This window comes from Ranitomeya imitator, chromosome 1 (assembly GCF_032444005.1).
Source record: "Ranitomeya imitator isolate aRanImi1 chromosome 1, aRanImi1.pri, whole genome shotgun sequence".
Lineage (NCBI taxonomy): Eukaryota > Metazoa > Chordata > Amphibia > Anura > Dendrobatidae > Ranitomeya > Ranitomeya imitator.
Genome location: NC_091282.1, coordinates 1,124,884,189 through 1,124,901,604, shown reverse-complemented (window position 1 = coordinate 1,124,901,604; position 17,416 = coordinate 1,124,884,189). Strand labels below are relative to the sequence as shown.

Here is a 17,416-nt window from a genome sequence, read left to right as displayed (position 1 = left end):
CAAAAAACCATCCTGAAATTACTTGAACTCATGTGCCAACTCATGGAACATGAGGAGTAATATCAGCCCACTAGAGCAACCAGCAAAAAGAAATCACCTATCTGCAAGCTGGACTAAGACAAAAATTAAGCAAAACGTGGAACAGGAAAATCAAAAACTTAGCTTGTCCTGAAGATTACAGAAGCGGGAAGCAGAGGTAACAAGACACACTGATTACATTGATAGCCGGCGAGGAAATGACAAGAAAGCCAGGTTAAATAGGAAACTCCCATATCCTGATAGAACAGGTGGACACCAGAGACCGCAGAAAACACAAGTCACCCAGTACCATCTGTAACCACCAGAGGGAGCCCAAAAACAGAATCCACAATACCTTTCCTATCCTCAGTCTGTTTAGTAAGTCTGGCCTCCCTTTGCTGAAATCTGTTTCATTTCTGTGCTTGTGACTTTCATCTTAACTCACAGTCAATATATGTGGGGGGCTGCCTTTTCCTTTGGGGAATTTCTCTGAGGCAAGGTAGGCTTTATTTTCTATCTTTAGGGCTAGTTAGCTCTTAGGCTGTGAAGAGGCGTCTAGGTCGTGTTAGGTACGCTCCACGGCTATTTCTAGTTGTGTGATAGGATTAGGGGTTGCGGTCAGCAGAGCTTCCACTTCCCAGAGCTTGTCCTGTGTGAGTTTAACCATCAGGTCGTTCCGGGTGCTCCTAACCACCAGGTCCATAACAGCCATCACAGTGAGCAAGCAATGGGGAGAAGCAGTGTGTCATCACAGTGAGCAAGTAATGGGAAACAGTATTATGTCATCACAGAGAGCAAGCAATGGGGAGAAGCAGTGTGCCATCACAGTGAGCAAGCAATAAGAGGCAGTGTGTCATCGCAGTGAGCGAGCAATGGGGAGCAGCAGTGTACCATCACAGTGAGCAAGCAATGGGAAGCAGCAGTTTGCTAGCACAGTGAGCAAGCAATGGGGAGCAGCAGAGTGCCATCAAAGTGAGCAAACAAAGGGGGGAGCAGTGTGCCATCACAGTGAGCAAGCAATGGGGAGAAGCAGTGTGTCATCACAGTGAGCAAGTAATGGGGAGCAGCAGTGTACCATCACAGTGAGCAAGCAATGGGGAGCAGCAGTGTACCAGCACAGTGAGAAAGCAATGGGGAGCAGCAGTGTGTCATCACAGTGAGCAAGCAATGGGGAGCAGCAGTGTGCCATCACAGTGAGCAACCAATGGGGAGCTGCAGTGTGCCATCACAGTGAGCCACCAATGGGGAGCTGCAGTGTGCCATCACAGTGAGCAACCAATGGGGAGCTGCAGTGTGCCATCACAGTGAGCAACTAATGGGGAGCTGCATGTGCCATCACAGTGAGCAACCAATGGGGAGCTGCAGTGTGCCATCACAGTGAGCAAGCAAAGGGGAGCAGCAGTGTACCATCACAGTGAGCAAGCAATGGGGAGCTGCAGTGTGCCATCACAATGAGCAAGCAATGGGAAGCAGCAGTGTGCCATCACAGTTACATAGTTACATAGTTATTAAGGTTGAAGAAAGACTTTAAGTCCATCTAGTTCAACCCATAGCCTAACCTAACATGCCCTAACATGTTGATCCAGAGGAAGGCAAAAAAACCCATGTGGCAAAGAGTAAGCTCCACCTTGGGGAAAAAAATTCCTCCGCGACTCCACATACGGCAATCAGACTAGTTCTCTGGATCAACTCCCTATCAAGGAATCTAGTGTATATACCCTGTAAGATTATACTTTTCCAGAAATGTATCCAGTCCCCTCTTAAATTTAAGTAATGAATCACTCATTACAACATCATACGGCAGAGAGTTCCATAGTCTCACTGCTCTTACAGTAAAGAATCTGCGTCTGTTTTCTATGCTTAAACCTTTTTTCCTCCAAACGTAGAGGATGCCCCCTTGTCCCTGTTTCAGGTGTATGATTAAAAAGATCATCAGAAAGGTCTTTGTACTGTCCCCTCATATATTTATACATTAAAATAAGATAACCCCTTAGTCTTTGTTTTTCCAAACTAAATAGCCCCAATTGTAATAACCTATCTTGGTATTGCAGAGCCCCCAGTCCTCTCATAACCTTGGTCGCTCTTCTCTGCACCCGCTCCAGTTCAGCTATGTCTTTCTTATACACCGGAGACCAGAACTGTGCACAGTATTCTAAGTGTGGTCGAACTAGTGACTTGTATAGAGGTAAAATTATGTTCTCCTCATGAGCATCTATGCCTCTTTTAATGCATTCCATTATTTTATTTGCCTTTGTAGCAGCTGCCTGACACTGGCCACTGAATATGAGTTTGTCATCCACCCATACACCCAGGTCTTTTTAATTGACGGTTTTGCCCAGAGTTTTAGAATTAAGCACATAATTATACATCTTATTACTTCTACCCAAGTGCATGACCTTACATTTATCCCCATTAAAGCTCATTTGCCATTTATCAGCCCAAGCTTCTAGTTTACATAAATCATCCTGTAATATAAAATTGTCATCCTCTGTATTGATTACCCTGCAGAGTTTAGTGTCATCTGCAAATATTGAAATTCTACTCTGAATGCCCCCTACAAGGTCATTAATATGTTAAAAAGAAGAGGGCCCAATACTGACCCCTGTGGTACCCCACTGCTAACCGCTACCCAGTCCGAGTGTGCTCCATTAATAACCACCCTTTGTTTCCTATCCGTGAGCCAGCTCTCAACCCACTTACACATATTTTCCCCTATCCCCATTATTCTCATTTTATGTATCAACCTTTTGTGTGGCACCGTATCAAAAGCTTTTGAAAAGTCCATATACACTACATCCACTGGGTTCCCTTTGTCCAGTCTGGAACTTACCTTTTCATAGAAACTGATCAAATTAGTCTGACATGAACGGTCCCTAGTAAACCCGTGCTGATCCTGGGTCATGAGGTTATTCCTCTTCAGATACTCCATTATAGCATCCCTTAGAATGCCCTCCAGGATTTTACTCACAGTAGAGGTTAAACTTACTGGCCTATAATTTACAAGTTCAGTTTTTGTCCCCTTTTTGAATATTGGCACCACATTTGCTACACGCCAGTCCTGTGGTACAGACCCTGTTATTATGGAGTCTTTAAAGATTAAATATAATGGTCTATCAATGACTGTACTTAGTTCCTGCAGTACTCGAGGGTGTATCCCATCCGGGCCCGGAGATTTGTCAATTTTAGTGATTTTTAGACGCCACCGCACTTCCTGCTGGGTTAAGCAGGTGACAGTTAATGGGGAATTTTTATCACTAGTTATTTTGTCTGCCATGGGATTTTCTTGTGTAAATACTGATGAAAAAAAGTCATTTAGCATATTGGCTTTTTCCTCATCCTCATCCACCATCTCACCCAGACTATTTTTAAGGGGGCCAACACTATCATTTTTTAGTTTCTTACTATTTATGTAGTTAAAGAATATTTTGGGATTATTTTTACTCTCTCTGGCAATGAGTCTCTCTGTCTCAATTTTTGCTGCCTTGATTTGCTTTTTACAGAATTTATTTAATTTTTTGTATTTATTTAATGCCTCATCACTACCTACTTCCTTTAATTCTCTAAATGCTTTCTTTTTGTCCCTTATTGCGCCCCTTACAGCTCTATTTAGCCATATTGGTTTCCTCCTATTTCTAGTATGTTTATTCCCATACGGTATATCCTGTGCACAGGTCCTATCCTGGATGCTAATAAACGTCTCCCATTTTCTTTGTGTATTTTTGTGTCTCAGGATATCGTCCCAGTTAATTGCACCAAGATCCTCTCTCATCTATTTGCCCTCCTGAAGTTTAGTGTCCTTGTAACCCCTCTACTACACATCTTTTTAAAGGATACATGAAAACTTATTATTTTGTGATCGCTATTACCCAAGTGACCCCCAACCCTTATATTTGATATGCGGTCTGGCCTGTTGGTTAATATTAGGTCTAGCAGTGCCCCCCTTCTTGTTGAGTCCTGAACCAGTTGTGAAAGTTAATTGTCTCTCATAGTTGTCAAAAACCGATTACCTTTGCTGGAACTGCAGGTTTCTGTTCCCCAATCTATTTCAGGGTAGTTGAAGTCCCCCATAATAATGACTTCTTCTTGAGTCGCTGCTTCATCTATTTGCTTTACGAGGATATTCTCCATTGCTTCCATTATTTTTGGAGATTTATAACAAACCCCTATCAGTAATTTATTATTTTTCCCCCCTCCCCTTATCTCCACCCACAGGGATTCTACATTTTCATTAAATTCACCTATATTATCGCGCAGGATGGGTTTTAAGGATGATTTTACATATAGACACACCCCTCCCCCTCGCTTATCTGTACGGTCATTTCTGAACAGGCTATAGCCCTGCAAGTTAACAGCCCAGTCATGGCTCTCATCCAGCCACGTTTCAGATATCCCCACCATGTCATAATTATGCTCCAACAACATTAGTTCTAATTCGTCCATTTTGTTGGCGAGGCTTCTGGCATTAGTATACATACATTTTATGTATCTCTCTGCACCTCTATTCTTTCTTAAATTATTAACTGTTCTGACCCCACCCCCCATGCCACCGCCACCCCCAACTTCCTTATTTGTGCCCAGGTCTCTATCTGCACTATCTTCCCCTCCTATAAAATGAATACCCTCCCCCCCAATTCCTAGTTTAAACACTCCTCCAACCTTCTAGCCATTCTCTCCCCCAGCACAGCTGCACTCTCCCCATTGAGGTGCAGCCCATCCCTAGCGTAGAGCCTGTAGCCAACTGAGAAGTCGGCCCAGTTCTGCAGGAACCCAAACCCCTCCTTCCTACACCAATTTTTGAGCCACTTATTAACCTCCCTAATATCCCGTTGCCTCTCTGGCGTGGTACAGGCAGTATTTCGGAAAATACTACGTTGGAGGTACTTGCTTTCAGCTTGCGGCCTAATTCCCTGAAATTATCTTTAAGGACCTTCCACCTACCTCTAACTTTGTCATTTGTGCCAATGTGCACCATGACCGCTGGGTCCTCACCAGCCCCTCCCAATAATCTGTCCACCCGATCAGCGATGTGTCGGACTCGAGCGCCAGGTAGGCAGCACACCATTCGACGATCCCTGTCTTTGTGACAGATTGCCCTATCTGTTCCCCTAATAATTGAGTCCCCCACTACCAGCACCTGTCTGGCCTGCCCTGCTCTCCTATTTCCCTCCTTACTGGAGCAGTCACTCCTCCGGCTTTCAGAGGACATGCCTGGCTGCAGCAGTGCTACCCCTGTACTGGCACCCCCCTCATCTGCCAACTTAGCAAACTTATTGGGGTGTGCCAGATCAGGACTAGCCTCCCTGGCACTCTTCCCTCTACCCCGCTTCCTAACTGTCACCCAGCTTGCAACTTCACCGTCCTGCAGCTCCATCCCACCATCCCCCCCCCATCTGTCCCATTGAGCGTCTGCTCCGTGAGCAGAAGACTCCTCTCCATATTGTCTATGGATCTCAGTGTTGCCAGCTGCACATTTAGAGTCAGAATCTGGGTTTCCAAATGCACAACGTGCTCACATCTCGCACAGCAGTATGCACCCTCGATCGGCTGCTCAAGGACTGCATACATGTGGCAAGATGTGCACTGGATGGCATTAGCAATAGTGGAGCACATTTCCTAAGGGGAATGTACCAGACAGAAAAGTTAAATAAAAAATAAATAAATAAATAAATAAATAAATACAAAGTATTAATAAAAAACAGACAGCAATCCTTCCTTGGACACTCCCTGACTCCAAAGTCATTGAATCACAAGCACACTTACCGCCGTTCACACTTACGCTCAGGTCACACTCGCTATGCTGAAGATTTATAGATTTTTTTTCTCTAGTTCCCCTTAACAGCAATCCACCTTGCTGTTCAAATGCACTTCCAAAAAGATAATCACACAGAAGAAAAAATATAAAAAATAATTTTATTGAAAGTAAAAATAAAATATTCAAAAAAGGAAAAGACAACTAATAATACTACACCATGTTACAAAATATATATTAAATGAGGAGACCAGATCCATATAATATAAAAGATACTAGAAAAATATATATAACCCTCCAAAGTGCAAAAAAGACTCAATAGATGACACTAATAATAAGCCATCCATCTCAATAAAGTGCATATGCATCAATGATAAATAGTCTAACCTAGACAAAAAAGTGCATAAATCTCTGGAAAAATACTAGTACCAGTGTGGAGGTGATCTGTGACCCTCAAGGACTCCGACTCCAACGTACGTTTCGCCTAAGTGGCTTTTTCAAGGTTTTATGGTCATTGGTGGACATCAATTCACTAGGGTGAATTTTGTTGTGTATTTGGCACTTCCAAAAAGGAAGCAAGCAATGGGCAGCAGCCATGTGCCATCACAGTGAGCAAGCAATAGGGAGCAGCAGTGTGCCATCACAGTGAGCAAGCAATGGGGAGCAGCAGTGTGCCATCACAGTGAGCAACCAATGGGGAGCTGCATGTGCCATCACAGTGAGCAACCAATGGGGAGCTACAGTGTGCCATCACAGGGAGCAAGCAAAGGGGAGCAGCAGTGTACCATCACAGTGAGCAAGCAATGGGGAGCTGCAGTGTGCCATCACAGTGAGCAAGCAATGGGGAGCTGCAGTGTGCCATCACAGTGAGCAAGCAATGGGGAGCAGCAGTGTGCCATCACAGTGAGCAATGGGGAGCAGCAATGTGCCATCACAGTGAGCAAGCAATGGGGAGCAGCAGTGTGCCATCACAGTGAGCAAGCAATGGGGAGCTGTAGTGTGCCATCACAGTGAGCAACCAATGGGGAGCTTCAGTGTGCTATCACAATGAGCAAGCAATGGGAAGCTGCAGTGTGCCATCACAGTGAGCAACCAATGGGGAGCTGCATGTGCCATTACAGTGAGCAACCAATGGGAAGCTGCAGTGTGCCATTACATTGACCAAGCAATGGGGAGCAGCAGTGTGCCATCACAGTGAGCAACCAATGGGGAGCTGCATGTGCCTTCACAGTGAGCAACCAATGGGAAGCTGCAGTGTGCCATCACAGTGAGCAACCAATGGGGAGCTGCATGTGCCATTACAGTGAGCAACCAATGGGAAGCTGCAGTGTGCCATTACATTGACCAAGCAATGGGGAGCAGCAGTGTGCCATCACAGTGAGCTAGCAATGGGGAGCTGCATGTGCCATCACAGTGAGCAAGCAATGGGGAGCTGTAGTGTGCCATCACAGTGAGCAAGCAAAGGGGAGCAGCAGTGTGCTATCACAGTGAGCAACCAATGGGGAGCTGCAGTGTGCCATCACAGTGAGCAAGCAATGGGGAGCAGCAGTGTGCCATCACAGTGAGCAAGCAATGGGGAGCTGCAGTGTGCCATCACAGTGAGCAACCAATGGGAAGCAGCAGTGTCCATCATAGTGACAATCATGGGTGCCTGTGGGGAAAGCATCAACTATTCACATAAGTATCAGTTCTTAAAGCTTATAAGATTATAGAAACTCAAGATAATTAGCCCCTAATGAATTATTCGCTCCATAGTCGTCCAAAATCATGTATAAAATTCTGGAAGATTCAATACCTCTACAGATAAGTCCAACCCCATCTAGCTACCCCTATTTATTATTACTGGCTTTATTTGTAAAATGTGATGTAGAGCTGATTAAGTCAGGCCATGGGATCTGTCCACGTCATTTCTGCACTGTGAACATTTTTAAGTATGTGTCCGTATTGCCTTGCTTTGTCTCATTTGTCCTGTTTACACAGCAAGGAACCTATAAAAGGTCATCTATGTTAAACCTACAAGAATGCTCCCATGGACAACAAGTCATTAGAAAACACAAATTTCCTCAGAAAGGGAATCATCTTATGCGAAACGCGCGTAAAAGGGAGTACGTAGGTAAATATATGTCCATGTGTGTCATCTCATGAACTTAATGTCATCTGTTTTTCTGCCTCAGTTCATTGCTGTTGGGCATTAGCCATATCATTTTGTACTTGGAGCAATGATTGTGGGGTAGATCCCTATTATACTTGGTGGATCTGGGGCTATGAATGCACTGCCGCTTTCTAGCACATGCACCTAATTGTTGTGTGATCTATGTCTCTGCAGTGACCTATTCATGTTCCTTATGCCGTATACACTTTATAGGTAGATACTATTTTGTATGCACTGTCACTTTATCGAATTTTCTTTACCTATATTAGTTATGTTATGATTATTTTTTAGTCAGTCACTTGTAACTTTGTATTTTCTTTAAAACCCCTTTTTTGAATAACGAGGGTTTAATTCTAGGCTATGACATGCTAATTTTGGATGGTTACTTTTTTTTTGGAATCCATTTGATATCACTGCTCTCTCTTTTTTCCACATGGGCATATGAGATGTATCTAACTACCCATACAAACTTGAAACTGACTTTCTGAATATTTTGGGACCAATTATTGATATATTTACCCTATGATCTTTTTCCGGTATGACCACCTCCTTTTTTAAATGTTTTCATAATTGTTGTTCCAATAAATATTTGTGTTTTATAATGACTTGTTGTCCGTGGGAGTATTCTTGCAGGTTTACCTGTTTACACAGCACTATGGAACCTTCTCTATTTAAGCAGAACGATTTACCAGGATAATTTATATAGCTCTCTTCCAAGCAAGTAAGTAAAAACAATTAAAGGCAATTTGTGACCAGATTTTTTCTACCTCATCTGACAGAGGCATAATGTAGAAAAATAGAACCAGATTCCAATGTTGTGCCACTTAGTTTACTGGGTGCAGCAGTTGTGGCTAAATCAGAGTTTTTGGATGTAGAATGCAGCAGAGCTCAGAAAGCTAACTACTCCCACACCGGGTTTTGCATGGTGCAGAGTTGGACTTTTCCCAAGAAAGCTAGTCAGGACAATAATAATGTCCAAATGATAAAACCTTCATTGTAAGTAAACAACAGTACACAGCCTAATAAGTGACATATCCTTGAATTCAGTATTTTAACCCTTACCTCATGCGGTCCTTAGATTACATAGCGAAAACTTGTTGACAGATTCCCTTTAAGTTTTTTTTGTTTCTCCGACATTTATTCTATATTTGTCAAACAGTTACATTCTGTTTTTTTGCTTGACTCTGGTATTTGTAAACCTAGAAGCAATACCATCAAATCTTTTCCATTCTTGGTGTATTATGTATCATTTTGTAACCATGAACTTTAAACCTCTGCATCTTCATGTATCATCTAAATTGCCCAATGCTAATATAATATTGTCCTCTCAGGTTTAGCCCTTGTTTCCTTGTTATGAATTTACTATGGTAATTCATATTAAAGGCAATTTACTGCTCCTTAATTCAGTCCAGCGTAACTCAATTGGGCAAATTACATTGGAACGATGTCAGAAGCATGATCTGGGCAATACTGCTCAGCGTCACTAGGAACTTTTACCATTAACCGATTATTCCAACACAAAAAAGACAAAACTGATGTCGCAGAGCGAATTTTTTTTTTTTTTTTATTTACTGTTGAGTTATTATAGCTGCGAAGCAGATCTGCTACATCTGAATGTATGGCTCACAAGTCACCTAAAGAGAAATAAAGGTGTCATGCACCTGCTACTAATAGTGACACACATGGTGGTAAAAAGAGCAGAACTGTGTATATATATATATAAATATATATATATATATATATATACATATATATACGTACATATATATATATATACACATACACACATATACACACATCTACAGTTATGCTATTTTTATATTTTTTATATTTATAGTAAAAAATATATATATATTCTTATTTTTATTTTCATATACATATATTATATACTATAGGACTATTTTTATTTATTTTAAGGTAAAGTCTCTGTTAATTCTACTGCACAATATATGTATATAATTTTAAAAAAATCACCAAAAAATATATATTTAATATACATAACTATATATAACTATATATGTAACTATATATATATAACTATATAACTATATATATATATATATATATATATATATATATATATATATATATATATATATATATATATATATATATACTATGCTTTTTTCTGCTCCAGTCCACATAGTGCTGGCCTCTAATAATCTCATTTTACCCCGCTGTCAGTTCCTACTTTGTCTGATGTATGACATTTTAATGAGCAGTATTTGGAGAAAACCAGGTTATGAGAGCAGGCAGGAAAGCGGAGTTCTCCATGTGTGTATTGAAAGGTCAGCAGTGGGAAGCGGGCAGGTAGTCCTGAGGCACCTGACAGATGGCATGTTGTTGTGGCATGTTGTTGTGGCATGTTGTGGCATGTTGTTGTGGCATGTTGTTGTGGCATGTTGTTGTGGCATGTTGTGGCATGTTGTTGTGGCATGTTGTTGTGGCATGTTGTGGCATGTTGTGGCATGTTGTTGTGGCATGTTGTGGCATGTTGTTGTGGCATGTTGTGGCATGTTGTTGTGGCATGTTGTTGTGGCATGTTGTTGTGGCATGTTGTTGTGGCATGTTGTTGTGGCATGTTGTTGTGGCATGTTGTGGCATGTTGTGGCATGTTGTTGTGGCATGTTGTGGCATGTTGTGGCATGTTGTGGCATGTTGTTGTGGCATGTTGTGGCATGTTGTGGCATGTTGTGGCATGCTGGCTCCAGTCTCACCAGTCCGGCACAGTGGGATGACATTTACATTACTGGGTGTTGGCAGCAAGTAACAAGAAGCACAGACATTATCTCTATCACTGATGATGATGAGCCCAGTGAGCCCCATCAGGTCCTGTCCCATTCCATAGTCTATGTAATCCTAAGTACAATCCCAGATCCATCACAGCCTAAGCCCATCTGTGAGCTGGGTAGCCTTACACTGCAGAAATAGCTAAGAAAACCATGAGCATGCTGAGACCTGTAGTTCCACTTGGGTTGGAGACTAAACATACAGACTGAGCCTGTCCCTGACATCAGTGTCCCTCAGTGCTGCCCTGACACTGTCTGCTGTCAGAGCATCCTGAGACTTGTAGTGCCACAGCAGATGTGCATGGCTCATTAACAGAACTATCACAAGGAAACTTTCCCCAGCTGTTACTCAATTTCTGTTCCCTTCAAAACCCAAAGTATGAACTCTAAGGTTTGCCAGTCCTGTGTGGCACATGGTCAGAACTCCCTTCATCCAGAGTTCTGTGCCTACAAGTGTCCGCAAAGTCCAGAGCCGCCGGTTACATGGTGTAAGGCACGGGCACGCTGAGACTTGTAGTTCCACAGACTGTGGGTTATACGGCAGGCAGAACGCTCTACCTCTGTGACATGGTGAGATCATTACCTTCACAGATGCTTGTCCACGATATGAAGACGATGAGGAGGAGCAGCCGGCAGGTCGGATGCCCCCCGGGGCTGTGCTGGTGGCCCCTGCTCTGCGCTGGGTCCTCGCTCACTTTCTGCATAGCCGGCCGCCTACAGGAGCTGGGGCTCAGCATGGCAGATAGGGCGCAGTGCTGACGGGGCTTCTTCCTGCGCTGCGCTACAAACTGCGCTTTATAGTGTAGCCACGTGGAGGAGCGGACGCGTCATCAGCCCACACCGAGTGCATCACCGGGGGCAGCACCGCGGCGCTATCCGTCCTGTGTGCACCGACTCCTGTCACTGCGCAGGCTGCGGGGGGAAAACAGCAACAACTACAGACAAACTAACAAAAGGTGATCAGACGGGTCCTGGATATGTATAGCTATCACCAGGATGGATCACCACGATGGATCACCATGACTGATCACCAGGACGGATCACCAGGATGGATCACCATGACTGATCACCAGGACAGATCACTATGACTGACCACCAGGACGGATCACCAGGACAGATCACTATGACTGATCACCAGGACGGATCACCAGGATGGATCACCAGGACTGATCACCAGGACAGATCACTATGACTGACCACCAGGACGGATCACCAGGACAGATCACTATGACTGATCACCAGGACGGATCACCATGACTGATCACCAGGACAGATCACTATGACTGATCACCAGGATGGATCACCATGACTGATCACCAGGACGGATCACCAGGACGGATCACCAGGATGGATCACCATGACTGATCACCAGGACAGATCACTATGACTGATCACCAGGACGGATCAGCAGGACAGATCACTATGACTGATCACCAGGACGGATCACCATGACTGATCACCAGGACAGATCACTATGACTGATCACCAGGATGGATCACCATGACTGATCACCAGGACAGATCACTATGACTGATCACCAGGATGGATCACCATGACTGATCACCAGGACAGATCACTATGACTGATCACCAGGATGGATCACCATGACTGATCACCAGGACAGATCACTATGACTGATCACCAGGATGGATCACCATGACTGATCACCAGGATGGATCACCATGCCCCTAGTGCAAAGGTCTGATAGAAAGATCAATAACCAAAGAAGATCAATGATACCCGGTCCTCCAGCCCGCTCTAGCCCCAGGCCTGAGCATTATGTGGACAGCTCCATGGTGCTGATCTAGTGCTGGTTCTCACTCATTGTGCGATTAGCAGGTTAATCCGATCTGTACTGACTTATTGCCTCACTAATGAGACCTTATTACTAGTTACTGTGTAAACTCCTCTCTGGGATTTACTCAAATCATTACAATTTACAATTTATGTTTAAAGGTGAATTTTTCACATGACGTAACATTTTTCTTGGTAAAGTGTCGCTACAATTTTTATTTTTAGATAAGTAGAGTATTTTAAAAGGGATTGTAACCTAGATATATAGAGAGAGATAGACGTGCGTGTATATATATATACACACTAGATGGTGGCCCAATTCTAACGCATCGGGTGTTCTAGAATATATATGTAGTTTATTTATGATTTCAGAATAGTGCAATGAATACACAGGATTCGGCCGGCCGGGCGCGACCAATTAGCGAAGCGTGGTTCAAATCCTGCGCCAATTCGCGGCCAGACTGCATCTGTCGCTGATTGTTTGCGGCCGGCCGGGCGTGACCAATCAGTGAAGCCAGGACCAGCTCCAGGTTTTTGAGGGCCCCGGGTGAAAGAGTCTCACAGCCCACGTAGCATATAACACAGCCCACCTAGTATATAGTACAGCCACGTAGTATATAGCACAGGCACGTAGTATATAGCACAGGCACGTAGTATATAGCACAGCTACGTAGTATATAGAATAGCCATGTAGTATATAGCACAGGCTACGTAGTATATAGCACAGCCACGTAGTATATAGCACAACCACGTAGTATATTGCACAGCCACGTAGTATATAGCACAGGCATGTAGTATATAGCACAGCTACGTAGTATATAACACAGCCACATAGTATATAGCACAGCCACGTAGTATATTGCAGAGCCACATAGTATATAGCACAGCCCATGCAGTACATAACACAGCCCACATAGTATATAACACAACCCACGCAGTATATAGCACAGCCCACGTAGCATACAGCACAGCCCATGTAGTATATAGCACAGCCCACGCAGTATATAACACAGCCCACAAAGTATATAACAGCCCACGCAGTATATAACAGCCCACGTAGTATATAACACAGCCCACGATAGTATATAGCACAGGCACGTAGTATATAGCACAGCCCACACAGTATATAACACAGCCCATGCAGTATATAACACAGCCCACGCAGTATAAAACACAGCCCACGTAGTATATAACACAGCCCACGTAGTATATAGCACAGGCACGTAGTATATAGCACAGGCACGTAGTATATAGCACAGCCACGTAGTATATAGCACATCCCACGCAGTATATGACACAGCCCACAAAGTATATAACAGCCCATGCAGTATATAACAGCCCACGTAGTATATAACACAGCCCACGATAGTATATAGCACAGGCACGTAGTATATAGCACAGCCCACACAGTATATAACACAGCCCATGCAGTATATAACACAGCCCACGCAGTATAAAACACAGCCCACGTAGTATATAACACAGCCCACGTAGTATATAGCACAGGCACGTAGTATATAGCACAGCCACGTAGTATATAGCACAGCCCATGCAGTATATTACACAGCCCACATGATTATTCAACCAAATGTCCCAAAAATGCTAATTGGCACGTCAAAAGTCTATTGATCAACATAAGAGGAACTCAGTGCGCATTAACCCCTGAGCCCAATGCAAGAGAACCAAAAAATGCCCATAAAATATCACATTTTATTACCACAAGTGAAAATTACAGGTATGGTACAAATACAAAAAACACCCAGGGGACCGGAATACACCCTTAGTAATATGGTATAAGGTATATCACCACATATAGCAAATTCCACAGTTTCTGAAAATTAATCATTGCTGTAGGCTACTTAGATATTGCCTGATCTGCCCAACATATAAAATACCACATTACACAGTGCCCTAAATAGGTATACTTAGTACGTCATGCAGATGTAGGCACAGATATTAGAGCATATATTACCTTACAGCTGTAGGTTAAATAAAGCGGAAAGTCCGATTTCTGATGGTGAAATCGGACGCCCCCGGAAGAAGCTAAGGGCGAAACGTGCGTCGGGGCGACGGGAGCACGGAATCACCCAGGAATCACCTCACATTGGATCCACTGTGCCACCTAACCATCAGAAATCGGACTTTCTGCTTTATTTAACCTACAGCTGTAAGGTAATATATGCTCTAATATCTGTGCCTACATCTGCATGACGTGCTAAGTATACCTATTTAGGGCACTGTGTAATGTGGTATTTTATGTGTTGGGCAGATCAGGCAATATCTAAGTAGCCTACAGCAATGATTCATTTTCAGAAACTATGGAATTTGCTATATGTGGTGATATACCTTATACCATATTACTAAGGGTGTATTCCAGTCCCCTGGGTGTTTTTTGTATTTATACCATACCTGTCATTTTAACTTGTGGTAATAAAATTTGATATTTTATGGGCATTTTTTGGATCTCTTCCTTTGGGCTCAGGGGTTAATGTGCACTGAGTTCCTCTTGTGTTGATCATTACACAGCCCACGTAGTATATAGCACAGCCCACCTAGTATATAGCACAGCCCACGCAGTATATAACACAGCCGACGTAGTATATAACACAGCCACACAGTATATAGCACAGCCACGTAGTATATTGCACAGCCATGTAGTATATAGCACAGCCCATGTAGTACATAGCACAGCGATGTAGTATACAACACAGCCAACTCAGTATATAACACAGCCCATGCAGTATGTAACACAGCCCACATGGTATATAACACAGCCCACGTATAATATAGCAATGAGGGCACCATATCCCTGTTAAAAAAATAATTAAAATAAAAAATAGCTACCGTATATACTCACCTACCGGCGGCCCTCGGTTCCAGCCCAGGCCTTTAGCGATGCTCCGTTCCCAGTAATGCCTTGCTGCAATAACCTGTGATGATGTAGCTGTCTCGCGAGACCACTACGTAACCTTGGGTCGTTTGCGCAATGCATTCTTGGGACCAGAGCATCGCGAGGAGTGGGAAAGGCTGCTGCGGACGCCGGAAGGTGAGAATATAATGTTTTTTGTTTTTTTTTATTATTTTTAACAATATATGTTTTTACTATTGATGCTGCATAGGCAGCATCAATAGTAAAAAGTTCATCACACTTACAGGGTTAATGGCAGCGTTAACGGACTGCTAAAATGCTCTGTGGGCTATGGAGGGGAGTATGGAGGGGGCACTGACTGGAGAGGAGTAGGGAGGGGACAATTCGCGGCCGGACTGTGCCAGTCGCTGATTGGTTGCAGCCAGCTGGCCAATCATTTCCACTACCACTTGAAGCTCATCAAGAGACTGCCAGGAGTGTGCAAAGCAGTCATCAAAGCAAAAGGTGGCTACTTTGAAGAACCTAGAATATAAGACATACTTTCAGTTGTTTCACACTTTTTTGTTAAGTATATAATTCTACATGTGTTAATTCATAGTTTTGATGCCTTCAATGTGAATGTACAATTTTCATAGTCATGAAAATGAAAAATCTTTAAATGAGAAGATCTGTCCAAACTTTTGCTCTGTACTGTATATATATATCCATATATATAATCGTCTAAGGTCCACTTCCGTCTGTTTGTCTGTCTTCCACTTCAGTCTGTTTGTCTGTCACGGAAATGAGAAGGTGTGTCCAAACCTTTGCTCTGTATATACAGGTCCTTCTCAAAAAATTAGCATATAGTGTTAAATTTCATTATTTACCATAATGTAATGATTACAATTAAACTTTCATATATTATAGATTCATTATCCCCCAACTGAAATTTGTCAGGTCTTTTATTGTTTTAATACTGATGATTTTGGCATACAACTCCTGATAACCCAAAAAACCTGTCTCAATAAATTAGCATATCAAGAAAAGGTTCTCTAAACGACCTATTACCCTAATCTTCTGAATCAACTAATTAACTCTAAACACATGCAAAAGATACCTGAGGCTTTTATAAACTCCCTGCCTGGTTCATTACTCAAAACCCCCATCATGGGTAAGACTAGCGACCTGACAGATGTCAAGAAGGCCATCATTGACACCCTCAAGCAAGAGGGTAAGACCCAGAAAGAAATTTCTCAACAAATAGGCTGTTCCCAGAGTGCTGTATCAAGGCACCTCAATGGTAAGTCTGTTGGAAGGAAACAATGTGGCAGAAAACGCTGTACAACGAGAAGAGGAGACCGGACCCTGAGGAAGATTGTGGAGAAGGACCGATTCCAGACCTTGGGGAACCTGAGGAAGCAGTGGACTGAGTCTGGTGTGGAAACATCCAGAGCCACCGTGCACAGGCGTGTGCAGGAAATGGGCTACAGGTGCCGAAATGGGCTACAGAGAAGCAGCACTGGACTGTTGCTAAGTGGTCCCAAGTACTTTTTTCTGATGAAAGCAAATTTTGCATGTCATTCGGAAATCAAGGTGCCAGAGTCTGGAGGAAGACTGGGGAGAAGGAAATGCCAAAATGCCTGAAGTCCAGTGTCAAGTACCCACAGTCAGTGATGGTGTGGGGTGCCATGTCAGCTGCTGGTGTTGGTCCACTGTGTTTCATCAAGGGCAGGGTCAATGCAGCTAGCTATCAGGAGATTTTGGAGCACTTCATGCTTCCATCGGCTGAAATGCTTTATGGAGATGAAGATTTCATTTTTCAGCACGACCTGGCACCTGCTCACAGTGCCAAAACCACTGGTAAATGGTTTACTGACCATGGTATTACTGTGCTCAATTGGCCTGCCAACTCTCCTGACCTGAACCCCATAGAGAATCTGTGGGATATTGTGAAGAGAAAGTTGAGAGACGCAAGACCCAACACACTGGATGAGCTTAAGGCCGCTATTGAAGCATCCTGGGCCTCCATAACATCTCAGCAGTGTCACAGGCTGATTGCCTCCATG

General features: G+C 43.4%; 1 protein-coding gene across 4 annotated transcripts in view; it reads right to left on the bottom strand.

Moving 5' to 3' along the window:
- NMU (neuromedin U) overlaps nucleotides 1-11,474 on the bottom strand; it is a 128,528-nt gene extending 117,054 nt beyond the window's left edge. Inside the window, exon 1 of one of the 4 annotated variants that reach the window (XM_069744455.1) lies at nucleotides 11,292-11,474. In XM_069744455.1, the coding sequence (XP_069600556.1) occupies nucleotides 11,292-11,445 (154 nt within the window). In that variant the 5' untranslated portion in view covers nucleotides 11,446-11,474. The remainder of the gene's footprint in view (nucleotides 1-11,291) is intronic. The other 3 variants (XM_069744456.1, XM_069744454.1, XM_069744453.1) reach the window with 3 other exon arrangements.
- Between the last annotated feature and the right edge of the window lie 5,942 nt (nucleotides 11,475-17,416).